This window comes from Haliaeetus albicilla, chromosome 1 (assembly GCF_947461875.1).
Source record: "Haliaeetus albicilla chromosome 1, bHalAlb1.1, whole genome shotgun sequence".
Lineage (NCBI taxonomy): Eukaryota > Metazoa > Chordata > Aves > Accipitriformes > Accipitridae > Haliaeetus > Haliaeetus albicilla.
In genome coordinates, this window is record NC_091483.1 from 7,921,942 (window position 1) to 7,942,644 (window position 20,703).

General features: G+C 42.7%; 1 protein-coding gene across 2 annotated transcripts in view; it reads left to right on the top strand.

The window, feature by feature from the left end:
• SLC4A4 (solute carrier family 4 member 4) overlaps nt 1-20,703 on the top strand; it is a 235,429-nt gene that overhangs the window by 3,326 nt on the left and 211,400 nt on the right. The window contains exon 1 of one of the 2 annotated variants that reach the window (XM_069778197.1): nt 10,631-10,649. The exons of the other annotated variant lie outside the window; for it this stretch is intronic. Coding sequence (XP_069634298.1) covers nt 10,639-10,649 — 11 coding nt within the window. The 5' untranslated portion in view covers nt 10,631-10,638. Of the gene's footprint in view, nt 1-10,630; nt 10,650-20,703 lie in introns of those variants that run through there. 2 annotated transcript variants of the gene reach the window in all.

The following is a 20,703-nucleotide window of genomic DNA, read 5'->3' on the forward strand; positions in this document are numbered from 1 at the left end:
GTAGCTAATGAGTGCCCCTACTATTCGTAGACGTTCAGCTGTGAAGTACATCATGATCTCACAGTTTCACTTCTTACCTGCTGAGATTTATTCTCTGTCCCCTTTGAACGTAATCGCGGCTTATGCACAAGACTAGCCTTTTCCTCAGAGGACAGCATGATGCTTGTGGTCTAGTGGATGATTGTTCTGCTGCTTGTGGCTTCCCATCCTGTTCAGAATTTTAGTATGGGCAGGACTGATCGTTGGTGATGCTAAGATGCTACGGCCTAGTACGCTCTAGAAATTACTTCTAATTGTATCTGCCAAGTCTTATGGCTATATTGCACGCTTAAACTTGTGTGATAAAGCTAGAATCTTGATCACGTTTGTAGTTACTTAGCTCATGTAAGTAACGGCTTTTCATGATATCTGTTAATGACTTAGTCTATGCATGCAGTGGGGCTGATAGAATTTGTCCGTGCCAGAGATGAGTCACTAACTCTTTCTGTCTGAAAATTTCCTTTTCTCCCAAGATTGTTCACCCATGATACACTCAAAGTGATAATGCATCTTAGTTTTATGTTTTATTGATGGTCTGCGCTTGCCCGTTCCTCTCAGATGAGGACACCTCCAGCATCTGGTTGCACTTTTGGGTTTAAGTACTACTGTTAGCATTGCTTCTGGGATTGCCTTTACAATCCAGCTGGAATCATATTGGCACTAGCTCAGAAAGCATTGCTGAAAGTGTAGCAATTCTCTGTCTTCTTGCTGTGGAGCATGGACTGAAGGTCTCTGGATCTGTTGAAGTCCCTCTGCAGAACCCTCCTCTTAGTCACTTTTTGTCTGGAATCTTCTTTGTCTCCGCATTTGTTGCGCTGTCTTTGAGGGTTTTTTCTGTTTGCTTGTTCTTCTACTCTGCTTGTCTCTAGCACCAGAATATAACCTGATTCTTCTGCATGTGTCACGCTGCTACCCATGGACTGAACCCTTTGCATTTCTTTTACTTAGAACACCGTATACATTGGATGTTGATACCTGCACTGCTCTGTCTGTCATTTTGCCTCCTGAGCTCCTGCGGTCTGAGCCTGTATACTTAGGCTAAACTACTGGCTGTTAGCGTACTGATCTTTATCTTGGATAGCTGTAGTTGCTTTAGATCTTGGAAGACATTTCTATAGGGTATTAGATCTGTCCTGCAATGTTTCATGCTGGCTGGAATAGTATGTCCATTGAATGATCTTGTTTTTCACTAGGAAATACTTAAGGTCTTGAAATTGGATGTAGATACTACAATTCTTGGCCTCTTAATGTAAGTACTGATTTCCGCTTCCGCTTCTTGATTTCAGGGTGTTACGTTTGGGGGTTTTCTGTTTGTTGGTATGTTTTACTAAAAGTCTTCATAGTCTGTCTTTAAGGGAGCACTGTGTTCATTGAAAAAGGCAAGTAATTTGATTTTTTTCAAGCATTACTCCAGGCAAAGTGTCTTTTTCCTCCCCCCCCCCCCCTTTTATTTGAGGTAGAAGGCAGCTTTATTTCTTTGATTTTATCTCCCGTGACCAACTTGGTGTATGGATTTCTAGGCAAGAAAGCCTAGCAGCTAATGTTACTACCAAGATTTTTCCTAACAGCCTGCCTTTCTGCTGTGTTTGTTGAAGTCAGTTGTTGTGAATCCCATTAACTTGATGAGCTGCCAGTGTATTTTGTCTATTATACACTGAATAACGTGCTAGGACTCTGTATAAAATGCAGTCAGCTTTCCTTATTTACCAGAAGACCTCAGCTGCAGTGTGGTTTCCTAGGTTTGTGCACACAGAAGAAAATACTGTGCTTTTGATTTTGGGCATCTGCCCTGCCGGTTTCTTCATGAACACCATCAGTTTGGAAGCTGGGGTAACCCCCAATGCAACTTTCACCTTTGTTTTTCAGTGCTGTCTCTGACCTGTGTTAACAGTTGCAAGATCACAGTACTGGTTAAACAATAGCTATTATGACTGTATGTAGCTTGGTTTTAGGGTTTTTTGTTGTTGTTTTTTTTAAGGGGACTGGGTGCTGTTTGTAAAATTAGCTTTAATTTGAAATAATAACAAAAGTGTTAGTATTTGAAAGTCCTTGGTTCTAGTTGTGACTGTTGCTGACAGTATGTTGTCTTGGACAGGTTGCTTTTCTGAGCATGACTCATTGGTAGCACCTGTACTGCTGATAGCAAGGAGTGCCTTAAGATTTGTTCTGTATTTTTAACCTTTTAACTGCTATATAATGGTTGGGGAAGATGGAAAGAGCTAGAGGGAAGATGTTAGTGACTGTTTTTTAAAGAGAGGGAGTTGAGACAGAGGTTAAGGGAAAGAAATTTTGTTACGAATCTGGACATAATTAATGCATAGATATACCTGAAATGAAAAGGAAGGTGTAAACAGACAACAAATGAGTAGAGTGCATCTTTTTACCTGAATAAGATGTATCGCTAGCAGGAGCCGGGATGTGGTCTCTGTAAGTGTTGCTTGATGGTGCGAAAACTGTGCGTCTGTGAGATGTAAAAGGTGGAGATACTTTCATGGGAGTTGTCAACTGATATGGAAAAAGGAGACTGCACTTAAAAGTTCTACTAATGTGATTTCTGCAATCTTTTGTCTGTGGCAATGGAGGCAGACTACAAATTCAAGACCCCTGGAGGATGAGAAACTGCTTCAAAAGGCAGTGTAGTCAGCCCTGGTAGCAGGGGTTTCAGATGACAATGGTGAGGTGCTGTCAGTCTTTACTCAGGTAAACTAGTGACCAGGAGATGTTTGCTGCTGATATGTGGTTGATGAGAATACCTGCACGCTCACAAAAAGGGGAAAGACGAAGAATGTATGCACTGAAGAATAACTTCTAGTGTAAAGCGTTTTGGTGCAGCAGAAGCAGGGTGGGTAATATAAAGGCTGGTAACCATTTAACAGGAAGAATGCAGTGAGAGAAAGCTGAGTGCAAGTGAGAGGCAAATAAAGCCTTTAGTCTGCAGTATTGGCTATCACTAAGGATAAATCAGAAAATGAGTCCAGCTAAGGCTGAAGTTCAATGAGCTAACATAAGAAACATCCTAGGTTTAGAATATTTTGTGATTGATCCGATTTTGTCCTGACACACCGTAAATCGAGACTATCTCCACGGTATTCAGCAAATCCCATGTACTCTCTAAGGTACAGCCTTAATTGTGCTAGGCTGTAGCCTACAATTGTGCAGGTATTTCATGTATTGATTTCTGTTTAAAATCTGCAGACTTAGAGAGACAAGTTGTTTACTGGTGTCACAGAGACTGACAAATGGTCCAGGGACAATCCTGCTAAAAGCGCTCCAGTTCGATCCACAAGCTGGAGAGGCAGACAGATGTTGGAAAGGGAGATACTCAGATAGTAGAGCTGATTCTCTTCTTACTGATATGACTTTAACAGTTTCATTTGTCTGGCAGGATATGAGAGAGAATGAGATGCTCTGGACTAAATCTTTGGCTCATGTTCATTATTGGAAGCTTCATTTCAAAATAGTTTCACAGAAATCAAACCAAGAAACAGAGGTCATAAATAGAGATGGAGAGGCTTTCTGTCCTTACAGGAAATAGCTATGCTGTAATCCAGGGTGAGATTGAGGTATTTGTAGGCTAGCTTTGAAGTCGGCTATTGCTGCATGGAATCCATTAAGATCTCTGTAGCATGCAAAATCCACCGAGAGTCTTAGGAAATAAGACTCAAGTGACTTGCACACACCGGTTGGGGCTAGCGGAGCTATGCTGTCAGCAGTAAAACAAACACTCTTTCTGCTTCAGCAGCAGTGTACGATGTGGACATTGTTTTCGCCAAAAAGCAGCATTTCATCAACTTGCTTCTGCTTCACACAAGTGATGAGAGAGGAGAATCGCGTCCACAGGATGGTAGTATTTTTGTCCTTCGGTGGCCAAAATGAAGGTTCTTAGCTTTTTTGAGAGGCCGATGATGGCTGGCAGATTTGGAACTTGAGAACTAGGAGTTCTTAGCGCTGGTTTAGACCACCTTTACAGGTGCGATACGCTTTTATGAACCAATGTCAGCTTCCTGAGAGAAGGCTTGCTTTCTCTGTTACCTTTTGCAAATGCTTTGGCCCTTGTCCTGAGGAGTCTGCAGCCTTACAGCTTGGAGTTAGTGTTGCAGACAGTTACAACTAGTTTGGTGTTTTCTGGGGGAGGAGCTAATTGTGTCGGAAGTAATGGAATTAGTAGATATTTTTACTGTGTGTGTGTGTGTGGAAAATTATATGACCCTTAAACCAGAAATAGGGCAAGTAATTACTTTAGGAATGTCTTATTTTAATGCCCCAAAGGTGTTCTAAGGAACACTGAAATGGTACAGTCCGAGTAAGCCAACTGTATCATCTACATGCTACCTACATAGATGACCAATGAAACGTGCATTATACTAGTTAGGAGATGTTTCATATATTTGTAAAAGGAGTCTGATATTTTATTACAGTAACAAAGCTGAGCTCAAAAAATGGTGTTGAAACCTACGTCAGGTTTTTTTGAAACCTAAATTAAGGAGTTACTATGACTGCCATCTGCTAATGTGACAGTACCTGACAAATAGAAGGAGTATTACCCCCCTTTTTAGAAAGGACTAAGTTGAGACAGAGTGTGGAGTGGTTTGTCCATTTCCTGTGTGACCTTGGACTTCGGAGATGGGAACAAAATCTGTTTTGGACTTGAACTATTGCTTTGGACTATACTGCGTTCCTTACTGAAACGACTGAGCGAGGGGTGGGAATAGGCAGTGACCCGAATAAAGCACAACATGTCACGTAACGCGCTGAGTGAATGAGTCGAGCAGAGACTAGACCAAGTAGGTTTATGGATGTTAGAAGGAAATTGTTTGATGGAATTTTACTTCCAGGTTTGGAAGTACAATGCTGAAAGGTCTGTTCAGCAGTGAAGGTTTTTTGTTGTTTCTAAAGAATTGAAGGATAAAAATTAACCTCTTCTGTGGAAGACAACTGTACAAATAAGTGGAAAGTGCCACTTAAAGACGTACTTGAAGAGCTTTTACAATATATCAAGTTTACAAGCTGTACTTCATAGAAAGAAACAGGGACAGAGTGCAATTTAAGGTAATCCTGGTACTGCTACAGCTAGAATGATCTATGCCGCTAACCTTTCTTACCTTGAGCTGTTGCCAAAGCTTCGGCATTCAGAGAGCAGGTGGGTGCTGAGTTCCTGCCTTGCCAGTGACACAGCAAAACCTCTGTTCTGGCTCCCGCGTGCTAGACAATTGTGGGAGCAACAATGGGAGAAAGAAAATTAAATGGGAGGGCGAGTCCCCTGAGGAATTTGAATATCCTTCATTTTCTCTCTGTCTCTCTCTCTCTGCCTGTGTAGAAGGTTTGTGTGCCCTGGGCAACTTACCAAGGTGAGTGTTTGGTGTTTTGCTCCTTGAAGATAATGGCCGATGGGGCTAATGAGACTTGCTATAGGCCTACAGTGATGATGAAGTTTGTCATGCTCTGCCATATCAGTTCCATATCTAGACACTGGAGAGGATAGGACAATGCTGCCACTAGAGGGTAATGTCAGTATGAAGAAGCAGTTTTAAAGGGGCTAGATGCTCCAGCGGTGGTAGCAGGGTCAGGCATTATACACCCTGATAGAGTTAGTGAATAAGAGTTGCTTTAAAGCAGGTCTACTGATAATTTTTCTCTGCCAAATAAACATAGGTTAAAGAATGAAGACGGTCATTACAAGTCTGGCAGGCTATTTTGCCTTGTGTCTTCTGCTGCCAGAATTATTTTGGTTAAAAAGATCTTTCTGTCGGTGCAGGTTTTGCCTGGGAAACCTGGAGTAAGTTCTTGTAGCAAGAGTGCATTGTCACCAGGAAAGGCTGTATTCACCCTACAAGCCCTTTGCTGGCATAAAGCAAGGTGTAGCTGTATTGACAGTTAGCTCACAGCATAGACCTGGCCTCAGTGTAAAGGTCTGGGCAAAGCTATTTATTTGAACTAGGTCTTAGTTAAGCACATGTTGTAAGAGAATGAGGGTTTGTTTTTTCCTGGCATGTGGCATATTGTCAAAGAGGAGCCCGTCAAGTTAGTGTGCGGTGGTGGTGGGTTTTTTTTTTAATAGCATCTCCCAGTTAGGAGAACATGCTCAGAAAGGACTTGGAAAAGAGTAATTTTTGGTCCCAAACCTGACAGTGTTTTTGAGCCTCTCTTAACTCTGTTTCACATCTTTAATTTGCTGGCGTGAGAGGGAAAGTGATCTCTAATCCAGCTAAAAACATCTGACTCCAAACTTCGGTTTGTTTGCTTGAGATTGAGATATGCAGATGAGCTCTCTGTAAATGTTTAATGAAAGGGGTTAGAGTGGTGGCTTGCTCTGACACTTGTACAAATTGAAGTACTTGTGCTTTGGATAGGAGTTGTGCGTTTTTTCTCTTCTCCCCCCCCGCACCTTCTCGGTATTTTAATTCTGATGGGTTTGACAATAAGTGTATTCAGTTTTTAAAAGTCACTCATGGGAGATGGAGAAATGAGATGTTTAACATACAGCACAGCTTCTTGAAGAAAGCATGTGTCTAAACTTATGTTTTGTGAGAAAGTTGATTTCTCCCACCCTCAGGCAGGTTCCGCTCCAGCAGAAGTGACATCACGAGGGGCACAACAGGGCTGACTCTTACTGCTTTTGAAAAAAATTACTTTAGGAATGTAAAAACAGTCTTGTTGAGATACTCAGATGAAAAATATACCGCAAATATAAATAATGGGGAGAAAAATTGCCTTTGTTTCTGAAATATGCATTGCTATAGTATTTAGAGATCTATTTCACCCTAGAGCTCTTTGCTTTTCTTCTGTCGCTAAGGAATTTGGTATGTTTAGATGTTACCTAAGAAAAGAAAAAGGGCATTATGACTTCCTTGTAATTAATGGATTTTATTATAATTCATGTAGAGCAGGGAGTCTTTCTAGAGCCTAGTGAAAATCTCCCCCCCAGCCCCATTTCTGATTTCTTCTCTTGCCCTAACTACTATTACAAATTGCTTACCACAGCAGTGTGGTCATTGCCCCTGGCATAACGTTCCACAACTCCCATCTCCAGTGATTTGCAGCAATATTCTAATTAAATTGTTTATTGGTGTTCATCTATTTGTTTGTTTAAAGCCATACACTGTGTGAGTTAGATAAATGTCTTTTGAGTGGCTGAAAGAACAAGTTCAGAGGCAGTAGAGAGTCATTAAAAGGCTGTTGAAGAACTTAAAAGTAGCTTTGCTGAACTGCGCATTTCCTTTGATAGAACAGGCTCCATCGAAACAGTCACTAGTAGGATTTCGGCCTGATCATAGATCAGCTCGAGTGAACTAGTTTCTCATACGCTTGCAGCCCAGAATTTACTTTTTGTGCAGAGTTGTATCTGTTGAGAAGTTCAAATTTTCCTTGTCGTCTTCGTTATGAAGGCACCCAGCAGCTTTTGTAATCTTCTTCTGCAACTCCATCCTCCGGAATCCTTCAGCATTTTCTTCGTTTTGCGTGACTTGTTGGCTTTGCTTGACATCTTAATGGAATTTGGCCTTCTGGGATCGAAGGGGTTATATTTGGTGGTCTCAAGTGGGGACTCTGCCAAGAGACTTACTGAACCCTTCCTCGCAGAAGATTTTTCTTCCTTTGACTTGGCACAGATAAAATGGTGTAATCATGACTTGGGTAACTCCCCATCAACTCTACTAGATGTTTGGGTACCAGCTAGACAGTAGCAAAAAGGGCTTCCTTCTTCCACTAGATTCTCATCAAGTTTACCATGTCATTTGAGGTTTGTTGGGCAGCTCATGTTTTTATGTGACTTATTGTTGGGTTTGTTTTCCATAATGATTTGGGAAAGCTGATTATTTTTTCCTCCCAGTCCAGGAACAATTACTCATTCTTTCCCATCACTGAGGCAGCTGGTTGGAAATAGGCAAAGATTTCACAACTTTTCAAAGCCAACCATATTCTTTCCCTGCTGAGAGCCCTCTAGCACTCTTCTTATCTGTCTTAGAAGAAAAATGCAGCCTGCATTAACATGCTTCATTTCATTTCTGTCTCTGACTCCACCTAACCTAGCATAGTCCGGGATCATTCTTTACTTGTACTCGAGGATTGTGCGTGATTGCGCTTAATCCTGTGCCACTTGGTCATCGGGGGATGTCACCTAACTCGCTTGACGCCTCTCTGTGTAAACTGCCGGTCTGTTTTCTCAGCGTTGCTTGGATTTGCATAGCTTCTGTGTGAGCACATAAGGTGAAGTTGTCAGGGCTTTCAGAAATGCTTCCTGCCAGCGGTGCCTGTTAAGCCCCTGACAGATATTGCCACCGTCTGCATGGGCTTTAGAAGGAGATTCTAGGTATTGTAGCGTTTATGAAAAAATGTGCCTGCAGCATCTAGCCAGAATTTGTAGTCAGTCAGGGATTCCAAACATGGATTATTGCTCTGTAACCACACAACATAGTTACTACTCAGTAATCCTAACAGCTAATTATGGTTTCAGTTTTTGCTGTCTCATGGTTGCCTTTCCTGTAATCTCTTAGTACATGGGGTCTGGGTTTTGGTTTCCTTATGTAGGAAGATTCTCTGAATATTTTCTGTATAAAAATCTGGCCAGCTCGTGTCCGTCCCAGATGACTGAGACCAGTGGGTGTCATTGTCCACGTCTGCTCTCTGTTCCACCTCTTTCCTGCTGAGGCAGCGAGCTACCCTGACTTTTCTACAATGCTATCGATACATGCACAGTTAGCCTGAGAGTCAGATATACCCTTGTGCTCTACCAGCACTCTGGTGAGAAAAAAAGCTGTTATGTTGAGACGGTTTCACCTTACCGATTCGGAATGGAGGTACTTAGGGTACCCAGCATAGTAGCAAAAGCATGGCTGTATACCCAGGCCAATGCAACAAGAGGTGACTGAAGTAAAGAGTCTTTCTGGGGTTGTTTAGAGCTTTGGAGTTTACCAAACTGAGTCTGAGGTATCCCAAGGCGAAAAGGAAAAATGGAAAGCAAGCTAAGCTGTTTACCCCAGGCCCCCCGAGTTGAAAGCCTCAAAAGTGCTCAGTGTATTGCATGAACATGAACTGCACCAACTGTGGAGGGTGTCAGTTCTGCCCTGGGCCCTTTGCAACTGCCCTGCAGTCCTGTTTGGGCTACAAATGTCTTCATTCACTTGCTATGTGAATAGATTATCGAGCTCTGGATCTGCGTTGCTCCAAGCTAAGGAGGCCGGATCTGCATGTTCCTGTTCGGTCAGTCCTAACCTAAGACATAAATCTTGTGTTTTTTTGAATGCCAGACTGTTTGCTGCTAGTTTCCATGGTAGTGCTGCCATACACTTTCCATTCTTATTCTTTGGTGACTTACAGTGATGTGTGCTATCTTTTTGGTTCAAAGAGGGCACTCTGCAATAATGGTTGAATGCTCACGTCCCCCTGTTTTCCCCTGTTCTGTATGCTGTAAGGCTTCACGCATAGAACAGAAAACAGGAGAGAAGGCAAGGTACCTGGAGCTTACCAGGCAGCCTGCCCAGGTGTTGTACGTGGCAGGCAGGAGTAGGGAAGCTCAGCCTTAGGAGAGGGACCTTGACTAAGGCAGTGAGATTGGGAAGCCCAGCACTAACTCCTAAGCTAGCAGATAGCTCTTAGTTTTGATGGGTGGTCAGTCCTTAAGCAAGCGTTTGAGAGATTCAGCAAACTTGGCTTTACAGCCAGATCTTGTTTGGTGAGGATGCTCTTGCTCTCTGTAGCCTTGGAGAGCTGGATGTGTGAGGTAGGGCTGTCAGAGTGTGCTCTAGGTGGAAGGAGGCTTACTCCTGAAAATCATTCCCATACTGATGCGCTGATCCTTCTGGGAATTGTCCTTGGGGCTCAGCTTCTGGATTTCCTAGATTTGGCCACAGGCTAAGCAGTTTTGGGTGCGTGCACGTGTTGCAGTGGGTTTGTGTTGTTCCAATAGGCTACTGCGGCGTTAGGACTTGTCTTTTGCTTTTACTTTCTTCTTTCTCCAGTGAGTGTGCTTTAGGAATAGGCTGGCTAATCTGGTGCTTTGACGATGGCCAGAATAGCCTTGGTCTCCCTGGTCATTCTTGAAGTTATAGCAGCACAAACCACCTGATTTCATCTATCTCCTTGAGAGTCCTCCCCTTTCCTACTTGTTAAGAAAGGGGGTGTGTGCGTGGTGTTTGCTGTATAAGCAAGGATAGGTAGGAGCAGAAGCCCAGTGCTTGTGATACAATAATGATCTAACTGCCTTCATCAAGTCCCACAGTTGCTTGTCTTGGCCACAGAGAGGAAAGAAATCTTCTTGTTGCTCTGTGATAATAAGCTGGTCTGGTGTCCTGATGGGAATGTGCCTTCAGCAGAGCCACAGGGCCTGTGCAGCTAATTGAGAAGAGTTTTCAGCTGAAGCCTGGCTCAGCCAGGCTACTGACTGTTTCACCTGGCAACTAACAGTCCTTTTTTTGCTGCAGTTTGGCCATGGGCCCTTTCAGAGACCTCTGGGCACAAGATAAATAATCTCTTTTATTTGTCATAGGCACCTGTACAGCTCCTGGTACGGCTGGCAGTATCTGAGACTCTTGCAATCCTCCAGCGTATGCTGTTGTAAAGCTGAAAGGTGACTTATTCCAGAAGTACAAAGAAAGAGCAGGAATGCATCAAAGGTAACGGAGGGGAGACCACAGTGACAGCTGTGGTCATTTCTTTCTGACCAATCCACAATGAATGGATGCTTCAGCTGTACACATGACAATATTTTGGTTGGGTACTTCCAGCTTGTGGTTGTATGACAGGAAGAGAGGAAAAACACATAAACTGGTTCTCTAGTGTCAAGGTAAACAGACATCCTCCAATGCATTTGGGATTTGGCTGTGGGCTGAGCAAGCGTGCCCTGGGTTGTAGGCTGGTGGGAAAATATCTTGTGGGAAGAACCTCTGCGGTCCTGTGAACCCCAAGGAAAGTGGGGTTAGACTTTCAGATTGTTCCATGCCTGAGTAATGCCAGAGATGAAAAGGAAAACTGGTCCCTGCAGAGTGAAACATGTAGTGTTAACACCGGGACACTGTGTCCGTGCTACTGGTACAAAAGGTTTTAGCTCAGACACCTGTCAGCATTTAATTACAGTTGACTTTTAAAACAGTCTTTCTTGTTGGTAAAAGAACATTTTATTATTAAATCTGCACTTACCTTCACAGACTCAGGAATTTTGAGTGTTTGAATTGGTTGCAGAGGCAATTAAGCACCTAAATCCCTTTTGAGATGAGATCATGCCAGTTTTTTCCATAACAAGGGTGTACAGTGTTTATTCCTGCTTTTTATACACCTGCCATGTGGGGGTTTTTTTCTTTTCTTTTTTAGTTGTTTTTTTTGGCTCAGCTAACTAAAGCTAACCTCTCTTCTTTTATTGCTATAGCCCTGTGACTGTTGCCTTATAATTATAAGGCACCTGGGAGGAATTTAGTCCAACAGTGATCCTCCTTCAACATGTTGTTACATCACCCATGAAAAGATCCGAGAGATAACCCGTTGTCCGAGGTAAATTATAGAAAGTAGAGCAGCATAAGCAAGCTGGAATTACTATTTCGCAAAAACATTGTGTGGGTTCACCATGGAGAGGACTGGATGACCTCAAATGAAACTTGCCTCTCAGAGAAAGGACATGTCCCACTGATGGAGTCCAAGCTTTGGAACAAAAAAGTCCCAGAAGCAGACTGGTTCTACTTAAGTGTAGGTGGTCTCCTGAGACCATGTAGTGAGGTAGAAACAGTGATAGCTCCAAAAGCCTTGTTGCTGTTTAAAACTTCCCTTCCTACTATGGTTTCAGGTAACAGCTAAGAAGTGCTGTAATGCTAGGTGCGATCCAAAGAGCTGATGAATGACCGGAGCTTGGATACAGACTCCTTAGATTTTTCATCCCAGCTGCCAAGCAATTGAATAGATGCCCAAAAAAGACTGATCTCAAAGGATAATACTGTCCCACACTAAAAAAGGAACAGTTTATACCACAGACATTAGGAGTGTCATCTGAAAATTAGTGTGTTTCTCTCTGTCTTGAGATGAGAGCGGTTAAGATCTTTTGTGGTCTGAAGCACTCTGGGACCAGCAGATCGGAAAATTCTGTATTTGAGATGCCATTTAGCTCTTGACCAATGTGGAAGTTCTGTTGGTCACCAACAGGTTTCAGACCAGTGGTCTTCAGTGATGAAGGGAGTGGCTGACACCTCAGTCAGAACTGTTGGAAGCTGTCTGGTTTGTTGTTTTCTTAACTTAGTTTCTAGTTGTTATGAATGTACATTTTAACATGGGCTTAGGTTCTTTGTCAGTCAGCGCTGGATTCTGTAAAACTTGCAGCTGTGAAACCATGCAATATGAGGAGATGCCTGATGTTGCATGATTTGTTTTTTAATATAAACAACTATTAACCCATAGCTTCACTTAAATGATAGTCTTTTTCTCCACAACTTTTTGTTTATGTTATTTAATAATGGGTCATATTTATACGCAGCCCCACTACCAATTGCAGGTGGCTCACAAGCATTTGACTACATTGCCTGATTATTCTTGGAATTTTTCTCAAAGACCATGAAACACCACTGTCACAGACCCATATGCGGTTCTCTCTTCAAAACTCGTGCTTGGAGACTGCTGAGGAAGTGTGCCAGCTCTTAGATATAGCAACTTTTTGTTAGACTGACCTGTATTAAGTAATGGTTTGAAGGCCTCGGCCACAGGAGAATATGCAAGGGGTATCTGTGGAAAGCAAAGTCAATGCTGTCTGAAAACAAGAGACTCCTAAAATTTCAGAAATGTGTTGTTGGCATTTATCACCTTTAAGTCCCACTTTCTCGGGGAAATAACCTGCGTGATTGAAACTGAGGGAGTTTAAGTACCTTGCTGGTTTTGGGAAAGCCTCACAAGGTGCATACCCCTTTGGAGAGGTACTCAGAATTAATTCATAGCTCTTGAAAGCATTGGCTGACGAAGGGGCCGCTGGATGGTGCTGTTGTCTTGTGGTTTGCCAGCAAGAACACTGGTTACTTACAAGGCATGACTTGTACTGTTAAAGAATTCCACTAGAAAACTAGTTTTTTGAAAAGGTAAGGGTCTGGGATTCAAGACTGACGAGCATGGTGGTGATATGTAATAACGTTATATCATTTTATGAGAAACGTATGCCTCCTGGTCAAGAAGGGAAAGTTGAAGTAGTGTGGCTAGTTGCGAGCATTTGGGAGACCATATTCATAATGGCTATAGAACCACCGTTCTAACAAGCAAACGTTCTAACAGCAAACAAGTAAACACCACCACCAGTCTGGATAAAAAACCCAAGTCTGAAAGGTAGTAGGTAAGGATTTGGTCTAAACCAATGTCTTTGAGCTTTCACTATGTTGTAAATTTTATTTCAAATAAGCTTGTGACCTGAAAATCAAAAGAGCAGTGAAGAGTTAAAAAGGAAGGCGAAATCAGAAGTTGTTTTAGGAAGACAGTTTATCCCAGAGAACATGAGTGAGCATGTGTATCTGTGCACCGTAGGAGGGAGTCTACACACAGACTTTTCCAGAGGTAAGCAGTAATAAGTCCAGAAGAAAAGCTACATGTATGTACAGCCTTAAGTCGTTACTGAGGTCAAAACAAGAATTTCAGAGAAACGTGGTACGGTGCTCTGTGAAGACTTGCATGGTCCGACTTCATTCCCATTGTTGGCCTGGAGGAGCAGAATTGCAAAGTTGGAGCCTCAGATCTGCTGAGGCAAATACTGTTAGGATCAGGGATTGCACGGAGGGTTCAAAGTAAGAAGACCATGCGATTATATTTGGCTCTAGGTGATGGTTTGAAGCTGTGTCCTGAAGGAAAGTGCTTTTTAGCAGAAAGTTTTCAAAATTTAGTTTGCTCTAGTGTTGTGACAAAGGTGTTGGTGAAGAGGGGTTTTTTAATATGATTAGCGCTTTTGAATACCATTGCTTTCAGGCGCACAATCTGAGATGGCTTAAAGGGTCTGTCTTTTTTTCTTTCTCGAAGTAAAGAAGGGGAAGGCACTTCTTCAAAACCTATTGATGTTTAAAAAAAAACCAAAACAGCAAATTAAGTGTATTGTTTGATTTGACCTTTGGGCTTCCTTGAAGAGGCCATTTTATGTCATTTTATCTGCCCTTTACCATGTGTTTAAATAGGGCCATTGCTAGTTGCCTGCCTGGTTACGAGTTAAAAGGAAAACTGAAATAGTGTTTATGACATACTGTATATGTTTAAGGCATGGAGTTCTTTCAGAGGAAAAGATTAGAACTGGGCTGCTTCCAAAATCCAGTTTTAATAAACTGTGTGTGACTTCAGAAAGGAATGATTTCTTCCTTTGTTTTGTTGCTGTTCTTATAAAAAGAGTATTTATCTGTGTATATATGCCTACGTATGTGCATATGCCTGTTTCATCACCACTTTGTGCAAAGTTTTAGGGTACTGACTGTTGTGACCTCTGGATTGTAAAATTAAGTTGCAGAATGCATTGGTTTAAGGACCGGCTTGCCGCCTCTCTTTTTGTTGTTGTTGTTGTCCACCAGTTTGGGCTAACTATTTGCAAATTACTTGAATACAAAGAGTGTTTGTGAAAGCTGAGAAGACAGAGGGTTAAGCGTTTACTGCAGGAATTTGGGGCTAGCTCATGGCCCGAGATGGAGTGCTTAAGATGCAGTTATGCTTCCAGCGCTTTGTTTTCTCCGCAGAAGCTGTCGAGGATGTCACATGTGGCTGTTTTGCCCCCTGGCATTCAGGGAAGAGCTAACTCTGCCTTTTCAGCTCACAGTCCTGGCATTCCTCATTAAAAATTCCTGACTGACTACTTGAAGCTTTCCTTGTTCATGTCTGTGCAAAGATTTAGGAAAGTTATTAGGAGCTAGCGGTAGCCAGAGGGCTGATGATACAGCTGAAAGTAAACGATTAGATGGTGGAAGGTGTCACTCTCTTTATGCTTTTTAGAGTGTGCTGCCAGCTATTTTGCCTGCTTGGTGGTGTTCGGACAAAACTTGGCTTATTTCTCTGCAAGAGAGCACTGCGTAGTGGTATAAGCAGTATTGTTCTGTTAGTTGTTGACTAGTTTTGTTTTCTCCGTTCTCAGATGAGAAACTTTGGCTACGTGTGTTCTTGTCACTATGCCTTCTGTGACCTTGCAAATAAAGCCAGTATGTCTCACTACAAGAGAGAGTGCCTTAAAGTTGCTGTGGGAACAAGTTTGAAAGACAGTGTGTTCAGAGTGGCAGTGGGATAATAAAAACACCACTCAGCCAAGCAGAAATGCTGATTTCACGTTAGGGCGAGATCAACTATATAGCAATGAGCTCACTGTAGTTTCTAGTGACAGAATTTCAAGTTGTCTCACGTTTAGTTCACGAAAGATAACACTGAGAAAGTAAACCTGCTTTCCTTGCCCTGCTCCTTTCCTTTCCCAGCCAGAGTGCATCATGATATGCTGGTCATGGGCCACGCACTTCTGTCTCCCTGTCCCGGCAGGGAGGGTATCTGTGCCGTACAATACGGCTTCCCAAAGCCACTTGGATCGCTGGCTAGAGGGAGCTGTGTGGGTGACGAGATGCTGCTGGTAGAGGGGTAAGGAATTGAAAGAGGATGTGGGTCACATTTTTTTTAAATTCTTGATCACATATGGGTTATGGCATGATGCCACTGGAAAAGTAGACACCGCTTCAGGTTTAGTCATGCCCTGTGCTTATTATAGTTCTGTTGTGGGATTCCAACGGCTTGCCAACCGCGAGTGCCTATCATTAGATAGTCATCCCAGCAGCAGAGCAATCTGCCTCGTGGCTGGGAAGATCCACTGGCAGCTGCCCGGAGACACTGGGTGGGAAGAGCTGATGCACAGACAAGTAACATGCTAAACCCGAGTATGGAAAGGGGTGTGATGCCAGCCATGCAGGACAGGGATTGTTGCCAGGCAGGTGTCTGCAGACCTGGTGGCTACCCAGAACAGGCATTCCTCTACTTCTGCCAGTGCTGGCCTTGCTCTCCCAAGTTAGTAAACACTTAGGAAAGTGTGAATAGAAATAACATAGCTGGGAATCTAACTCTGCTATGCCTAGGCGCATATGAGGGTCATTGCGAAGGTTACTGCAGGCATTTCTGCAGTGTAAGCTGCACGCAGGAAAAATCTTCTGCCCAAGTTTCTGCTTGCTTGCTGAGCTTTGACTGCAAGAATAGCGAAGAGAATGCATGAGAGAGCTCTCCAGGGAATGAGCAGCAGGATGGGCTTAGGAAGGACAAAGTACTATGCTGAAGCTTGCTTTTCGCAGGCGGTATCTTCTAATATGAAATTACAGCCCAAAATGTAGACAAAGAGTATAAAAATATAGTGGTGAAAGTGACTTTCAATTCTAAAGGCTAATTTTGCTTTCTCTTTTTAACTTGCCCCAGAGCTAACTTCGAATTTACTTACGGGATGAAGACATCATAACTGCATGTTTTTGAGAATCACACTGGCATATAAATACAAGCTTAAATCTATTTACGTAAGCGCGATGCTGACTATTCTCACCAAACTCTTAGAACTTCCCAGTAATCGTGTTGTTTAATTTATGGCCAACTGCATTTAAAAATGACTTCTTTATAACGTGGTGTTTAGTGACTCTATTTTAGTAGATAAACTCCCCAACTGAGCATTATGAAATTTGTCTTCCTTGCATGATATTTGAAAACCCCATTAAACCATAAAGAAACCTATAACTTAATGTGATAGTTTTGATTTATTAACTTGAGGTAGGTATAAACTCTCCTGTCTGAATGTTGATAATGTTTCGCATTAAAGGGAGATGCTGGCACATATGTATAGGAGGCCTAGGATCTGTAATAAATACAAAGCCCGTAAATATTTCAGGCCTATGACATCCAGCTCAACCTTTACCACACGCTTTAGTACTGTTAAGTTGAAACTGACTTAAAGCAGATGCAGGCAAACAGCTTAAAGCAAATCCGGGAAACTCCGTGACGTACGGAAAATGGAAATGAAGTTTTAAGACGACACAAACCGTCTTGGCGTTCCCTATAACATTCGATTTGTTAGCCCGCGCTTCACACGGAAGCGCTTGGACTGACCGAGACCAGAACAACCTTAGCTCTGCCCAGCCCTCGGCTCCTAGCCCAGCCGAGCATCCCCCGTGCCCCCGATGGCCTCCCCCTTGCTTGGGCAGGGGGTGGCTCGTCAAAGCGGGCCTGGGGCTCCGGCGCTGGCCGTGGTGCCGCAGGGCAGAGGCGGGGGGCTTGGGGCAGCGCCGGACAGCTGATTTGGACAGCCTTCTCCCACCGGGAGTAACCGGGAAGCCAGACACCCATCATCAGATAGCCCATCCAGAGCACAGCTATTCCTCCGTCTCTCTGGGGATGTGTTTTAGAGTCCCAGAGCTGTGTTGGGAATACCCTTTCCTCCCGTCTGAGGCAACTTTTGGCAAGCAGATGGTAGATGCTTGAGCAGAGGTTTCAAGTGGAGCATGGTTTATCAAGAAGCGACGCATTCCTGGTGGGTCTCATTTAAACATGCTGAAGGTTTGGAACGTAGTTGGTGTTCATTCTCGCAGTGTAGAAAAATGGGTATCTAAAAGACCTTTTGAGCAGATGTGCAATTGCTTGCTTGCTTGGAAAATGTGTCTCTTAAGAGTTGTTTTGGGTGTTTAGAGTGAAGTCTTTTAACGGGAGAGAAGATGCAGCCAACAGATCCTTAGCACTGGAGCTGCATTTCTGTCCTTGAGATTTTACCTGTTTGCAGTGGAGAAGAAAATTGATCTTGTGTCCATGTGTTCGTTGGTCTGAAGGACTGAATGTGTTCAGGATGATGGTTAAGTGGAAAGCGAGGGGTTACTAACATATTAACAAGTATTTCCAAGGCTTACGATTCCACAACTGTAGACTGTGGTGGTGCAGGCTTAGCTAGTAGTACTAACAGCGATGTTTTCGGATTCTTCATCTTTTGTCTTCTTCCAGTGAGTCACTGTCTATTTCTATGTAAAAAGTCATAACATGAAACACCTTAAAAGGGCTGGCTGATCCCTGCATCTATAAACAATTAAAGGAAAAACAGAATCCTTGCTCCAGTAGAAAATCAAAGCCAAACTGAGCTTCCAAGAAACATGATTTTGTGATATCCTTGATAACAGTAATAACAATAAAGGTCATGAGAGCTCTGTCATCCTGAGACGTGATGTTGCTTGCTTAGAAAAGTGGACCCTGCTGAGGCTCAGATCGGGTACATCTGATAACGGAGATGGAACAGCCATGTTTATTTCTAGAATGTGTCAGAGAATCTGTTTCTCGTCCTTGCTCTGCTATAACAGTCGGGTATTTATTTACATGGTCTGAAACTCCGGGGCTTCTCCTGTAAAATGAAGTTAATGTATCTGAACACTGAGTACCTTTCCTTCCCCTTTTGTGTGCTGATAGCATTAGATCTTAGTAAGAAAGATGGAAGGGGAATTGGATATTCCTGATCTAAGATTATACTGTTGCCAAAGAAGGTCTCGCCCTGACCTTAGTGGCACATTCCTGCCCCCTTCCCCACTGCGCTGCTCTGTGGGGGGAGCAGGGTAAGTTGGGACTAAGCCTCAGAGTTCTTCTTACTTTCCTTCCTGCCTCAGTATAGTTTAGAGAGGTGGTTTTTCTTGGTAGGTGACCAAATCTGAGGTCCAGTACATCTTTGGATGTATTGCTTTAGAGGGCACCTTGTTACCTTACAAGGAATTAAATGGTAAATATTGGTCTTATAAAATATAATATTGGGGGGATATAGTGTATTATAAAATATCACAGTGATGCAATGGACATAGAAATCTATCAAACTATTTGTAAAATGGTCAGAAGTTCATTTTTTGCTTTGTGTGCTAATCCATACTGAAGAAAACAACAGAAATCAGGAATCTCATTGATAGCTTTACACTGTGAAGAAAGTGTGCGTTGAAGAAACTGAATGGGTAAGCATGTATCCATGCCTGGGTATTCTATCTATCTGGGCCCTTCTGTTTTTAAATATTAGCAGCTAATTTGAAAATTAATTGAGACCACTACTTTCTGATTTGAAATATAGATAATACATATAGAAGTCAGTAACCTATTCAAGCAAGTAAAATTAAGTAACAGCAAGAAATCTGAATATACTAGCGCAACCTGTTATTACAAAACCTTCACTTCTCCTGTTGGAAACAAGAAAATGACTAATGATTGTGTAAATTGGAAAAGGTCTTAAGTTTAGAAATCTAATTTCAGATTACTTGGGTTGGTCTTGTTTTGCCTTTTTTGATTTTTTTGACTCAACTGGCTGTGCAGCCAAAAATATATAATACGGTAGGTTTTGTTACTTCTGTCCTCAGTGGGCTCAGGTAATGTGGGACATAATGTTCGAGTGCAATAAAACTCATTTCTGCTAATAAAGTTAATTCCTCCTTAGCAGAAGGGTAGCTGAAAATTAGCTGAGGATATTGATGAATATTTGTCAGTTGTTTGTTTTAATGTTATAAAATATCTTATAATCACAGGATTATAACACATTTTTGGTCCCTATGTATGCAGCTACACCCTCTGTTGTATCACGCTGTAAACCAAGGTGATAAATGCTATAGGTCAGTGACTGGTACTCTGCAGGTTATCCGTATGGTGCCCTGTATGAGTCAGGTGCCAGTCTGTAACTGCGGCCAGTTCTTTCTGTGCAGATACCACTTCCACTGTCACTGTTTGTAGTAGGTCTACAGTGTAATTACTGTTTTACCTGCAGCTGTTAAGAGGTAGGTAACGTAACTCTGGATGCGGGCAAATGTTTCATCTTACTCGCTGTATCTGGGGGGGGTGTGTGTTATCTCTTCTCTGAGAAAGGCCATATGGACTTTTGAAAAGCCACTACAGGAATGAACAACTTGTATTTTTCTTTTCTGTCTCCTGTACTACAGATATATCTTATTTGCATTACTGACAGGATGCCAGGGCAGAAAAAGAAAAGCCTGCTTTTTCGCATCCCGGGCTGAGTGAGTTTTCGATCTGATTTCAAGCCCTGCAAGCAGTACTCAAAGTTGGTGTGCACAATGATGGTAGAAGCTTTAAAGCACTCAGAGTTGAAGAAGTTACAGGGTGTTTTTAGGGCTGACAAACTGTTTTCCTCTTTGTCTGCTCCGTTAAGGCACCATCAATTTATTAATTGGGAAAGGAATGGAGCGGGGAGGAATTTGGTGTCTGGTGACAAGAGACTGCATCAGATGCTGCGTATGAGAATGTGTTTCTGTAGTACTAGATGGAGTATAGAGATCAGGCCAGATGAAAGTACATAGGAAAAGGTTAAACCCTGCAAAGAATAATCAGGTTTTCTTTCCAGATCGTGCCTGCCCAGGGTAGGCAGAGGAGAAGTCAGTAAAGAGGGGCCAGACGTAAGCGGGCCCTTAGAGAATGAGGGAGAAGAACACTGGATTATGAAGCCAAAGTTCAGGATCTCTCCTAGAACCTGCGGGAGAGGTACTGGGACTGCTTCTGTAAGCAGGGACTCTTGCAAAGATTTTGAAGAACATGGTTCAGTTGCCAAGGGGGATGGAATATACTGCTTAGCAGTTGATGGGACTTTACCAGCAAAGGCTAGAAAACTGCAAAGTCTGGATACTCTTGTAGTTTTAGGCACTTCTCCATAAAAAGCCAAAGACAGGCTGTTGTTTTAACACTTCCAGGAATGCTTGGTCACAAAATAAATGTGGA